A 4,194-nucleotide genomic window follows, 5' to 3' on the forward strand; every position below is an offset into this window, starting at 1 on the left:
GAATTTTTCATTCTGCACATTGAATAAACCTGTCAACAGAAATTCCCACTTTCCGACTAGCTTCAGTTCTTGGTAAACAGCATTCTATTTTCTATTTCTATGGGTTTAAATACTTTTTTTCCTTTTTTAATGAAAATGCTTTAAATTTTAAAGAAAAATTTTAGCATGCCATGCAGCTTGTGGGATCTTAGTTCTCCACCAGGCATTGAACCCAGGCCCTCAGCAATCAGAGCACAGAGTCCTAACCACTGGACTGCCAGTGAATCCCTGGATTTACCTGCTTTACATACTACCTCATATAAGTGTGATCATGTAGAATTTGTCTTTCTGTGACAGGATAATTTTACTTGGAATAATGTCCTTAAAGATTCATCTATGTTTTTGCATATAGTAAGAGTTCCTTCTTTTTAAAGACTGAATAGACGATTCCTTAGTTACGGCCTTATAGTTTCCGTGGTTTTTTCTCACCGGCGAGTCGCCGCTTTGGGAAATCAATTAATCTCAGGCTTTGCTGTTCCCACATCTACTTCGTGATCGGATGCTTGCACTTCCAGAGATTAAAAAATAACTGCAGAGAAGAAAAGAAGGGGCTGTAGTAGAATCAAGCAGTCATTCCCTGAGAGGCCTCCTGGGGAAGGAGAATTTCCTGGCTTTTTTAAGTCAGCTGCCAAAATTGGTTGCTTCGCTCCTATTCCTAGAGCTTCGGTTGTTCTTTCACGTCCCAATTCCTCAAGAGCACTGGGCGACAGAGTTATGGAGAAACGCCTGCAGGAGGCTCAGCTTTACAAGGAGAAAGGGAACCAGTGTTACCGCGAAGGGAAGTACCGGGATGCTGTAAGTGGGTACCATCGAGCTCTGCTGCAGCTGCGGGGTCTGGATCCAAGTCTGCCCTCCCCGATACCTAATCTGGGACCTCAGGGCCCGGCCCTCACACCTGAACAAGAAAACCTACTGCACACCACCCAGACAGATTGCTACAACAACTTGGCTGCCTGTCTCCTTCAGATGGAACCAGTAAACTATGAACGAGTGAAAGAATACAGCCAGAAGGTCCTGGAGCGGCAGCCTGATAATGCCAAGGCCTTGTATCGGGCTGGAGTGGCCTTTTTCCACCTGCAGGACTATGACCAGGCCCGGCACTACCTCATGGCTGCTATCAACAGGAAGCCAAAAGACGCCAATGTCCGGAGGTACCTTCAGCGGACACAGTTGGAGCTCAGCAGCTACCATCGGAAAGAGAAGCAGCTCTACCTGGGCATGTTTGGTTAAAAGAAGAAAGATACCCCTCCACTTGAACTTAGATGAACCGTTAGAGACCCATCAAAGGGAAACCTGAGCCTCAGCAAGAGAAATTAACCCCATACCTCTGACTGAGGTGAACTTCTGTTTTGTTTCTAGTCCTGCACAGACTCTTCTATCACTTACATAGTCTGTGTTTTTGTTTCCCCATCTTTCTATTTATATGGCTTTTAATATATGGTATTATATATCAGAAACATTTGCCTCGAGAAACACAACCAGAAAACACTCATCAGTTATAGGTGGATTAATCATAGCTCTGGCATGGATTTTGATGATAGATGTTGGTAGATGTAGTCATATACAAAGGAGAAGGCTTAGCAGAAGATGAAGTAATAAGGACAGGCAGAAAGGAGTTTTTTCCTTCATTTCCTCAGATTCCTAAAGCCAAAATGGGAAGCCCTTGCACAGGTCACAAACTGGCAAATACTGTGAAACTAGACAATGAGTTGGACCCACATGCCTCATAAGTGAAAGATTTAAAAGTAACTACTTGATTAATTCCTTTTTCTTAATGTTCCACATACATTGAGATTCTTTATCCGCCACAAAAATATCTAGTTCCTCGTTTCTCTTGATAATTTCCAGCTATTGTAGCCTTGCTATTGTTCACACTCAGATCATTAATACAGTATACTTATTTTTTTTTATTAAACCCTTCTATCTTAAAACCCCTGGAGTCAAGCATCTAACTATATATTTTATAACCTTTCAAAAGACCTCATGCCAAAAGACTTGTGAACACTTTAATTTTTAATAGTTGCATACCTAGAAGATGCTCATTTCTCTAAGAAAGGAAAGGGTTTATCAAGTCTTCTAGAAAGAATATGAGGAAAGAGCAGGATAGAAACGTAGATCTGTTTACCCGTCACCTTGTATTTTGTAAGAACTCCATTCCTTAAAGAGGAGGGAAACAGTGAGGAAAGGTTCTCTTTCCTTTGTGCCTTTTAAGCTCCGACAGAACTTTCTGGAAGCTTTGTTGGGCACAGGTGCAGGCTGTAGATCTGGTACAGCCAGGGCTCAGTAGGAGGCTTCCTCAACCGGGATCGCCTTTGTCATCCTGCACACCTATTCTAATGGCCACAATGTGTGAGTTGTACAGAGTAGATGAGACCATAATAGCTCTGCCTCTGTGTTTATGAATGAAAGGAATAAGTACATGTCATTAGCCATCATCGAAACAGTTTACGGACAAAAACTTCTTGGTCTTGCCGAGTGTAAAGAGCTCTTCTCTCTTAATCAGTAATGTGTCTCTCGATGAACTAGGCTCTTCTTTCTATCTCCCTGTACTCTTAAATAGTCCAACCATCCGCTTATAACAAAAAGTCTTTATACCAAATAGTCTAAGTCCAAGGACACAACTAACAAAAGAGGAATATTTTATTCCTCTTCCAAGCTTCGTAAATTTCTAAGCCTAGACTGTTGCCAAATTATGTCATGGTTGTGTGTTATCTTTGCTTGGGGCTGGTTTTGCTTTCTGATTTTCTTTTTTTTTTTTCACCCTAAGACTTGATGTTACAGTAAGCTATGTTCTGTATCAATGAGGAAAAAATAAAGCTGTTATTTAAAAATGTAAAAAAAAAAAAAAAAAAAGACTGAATAATATTCCCCTGTGTATATATGTCTGTGTGTGTGTGTGTGTGTGTGTGTGTGTATGCAGGTGTGTGTGTTAGTCGTTTAGTCGTGTTCGACTCTTTGCGACCCTGTGGACTATAGCCCATTAGGCTCGTCTTTCCATGTGCTTCTCCAGACAAGAATACTGGAGTGGGTTGCCATTCCCTTCTCCAGGGAATCTTCCTCACCCAGGGATTGAATCCAGGTCTCTGCATTGCAGGCAGATTCTTTACCTATTGAACTCCCAGGGAAGTCTGTGTCTCTGTGTGTATACCTATATATGTGTGTGTGTGTGTGTGTGTGTGTGTGTGTATCACAATTTCTTTATTCATTTATCTGTTGCTGGATATTTAGCTTGCCCCCATGTCTTTGTGCCTATGAATAATGCTACGATGAGATCCTGATTTTCATTCTAGGTAGATACCCAAAAGTCAGCTGCTAGATCATATGGCCATTGCGTTTTTCAATTTTTGAGGACTCTTCATACTGTTATCCATAATGGCTGCACCAGCATATGTTCTGTGTTTCTCAATACACATGCCAGTACTACTCTTTTTTCAAAAATGATTTTCATAACAAGTCTGAGGTGGTATCTGACTGTGGTTTTCCTTTGTATTTCCATTACAGTTATTGATATTAAGCACCTTTTATATCCCCATTGGCTTATTTTTTTAATCTTCTTTGGAGAATTGTCTCTTTAGGTTCTTAGCTTATTTTAAATTGAGAGATTTCCTTGTTTTACATGCAGGTGTAGGAATTACTTGCATATTTTACATGTTAACTTCTGATCAGATATGTGGTTCAAAAGTATTTTTTCATTCTGTATGTGACCTTTTACTCTGTTGATGATTTCCTTTGCGAAGCCTTTTAGTTTTATGTAATCCCACTTGTCTACTTTTGCTTTTGTTGCCTGTTCTTTGGGTGGAATATCCAAGAAATCATTGCCAAAACCCATGTCATAATGTTTTTCCCCTATGTTTCCTTCTAGTAATTTTAATTTTAGGTGTTATGTTTCAGTCTTTAATCTGCTTTGAGTGGTTTTGTGTTTGTGGTATAAGAAAGTCACATTTCATTATTTTTCGTCTATCTATCCAGTGGTTCCCAATACCATTTATGGAAGAAACTGTCTTTCCCCACTGTGTATTCCTGGCACCCTTGTCCCAGATCACTTGACTGTATGTGTGTGTGCATTTTCTGGGCTCTCTAATCTGTTCCAGTGGACTATATGTCTGCATGTAAGTATCATACTGTTTCAGTTACTGCAGCTTTGTAATATGTTTT

General features: G+C 40.2%; 1 protein-coding gene across 1 annotated transcript; it reads left to right on the forward strand.

The window, feature by feature from the left end:
- Window positions 1-421: 421 nt before the first annotated feature.
- LOC114117887 (tetratricopeptide repeat protein 9C) lies at window positions 422-2,892 on the forward strand. The gene has a single exon (XM_027977913.3). It carries the CDS (start codon window positions 754-756, stop codon window positions 1,267-1,269), a length of 516 nt encoding a protein of 171 aa, XP_027833714.2. The 5' UTR covers window positions 422-753; the 3' UTR covers window positions 1,270-2,892.
- Window positions 2,893-4,194: the final 1,302 nt, after the last annotated feature.

This window comes from Ovis aries, chromosome 14 (genome assembly GCF_016772045.2).
Source record: "Ovis aries strain OAR_USU_Benz2616 breed Rambouillet chromosome 14, ARS-UI_Ramb_v3.0, whole genome shotgun sequence".
Taxonomy (NCBI): domain Eukaryota; kingdom Metazoa; phylum Chordata; class Mammalia; order Artiodactyla; family Bovidae; genus Ovis; species Ovis aries.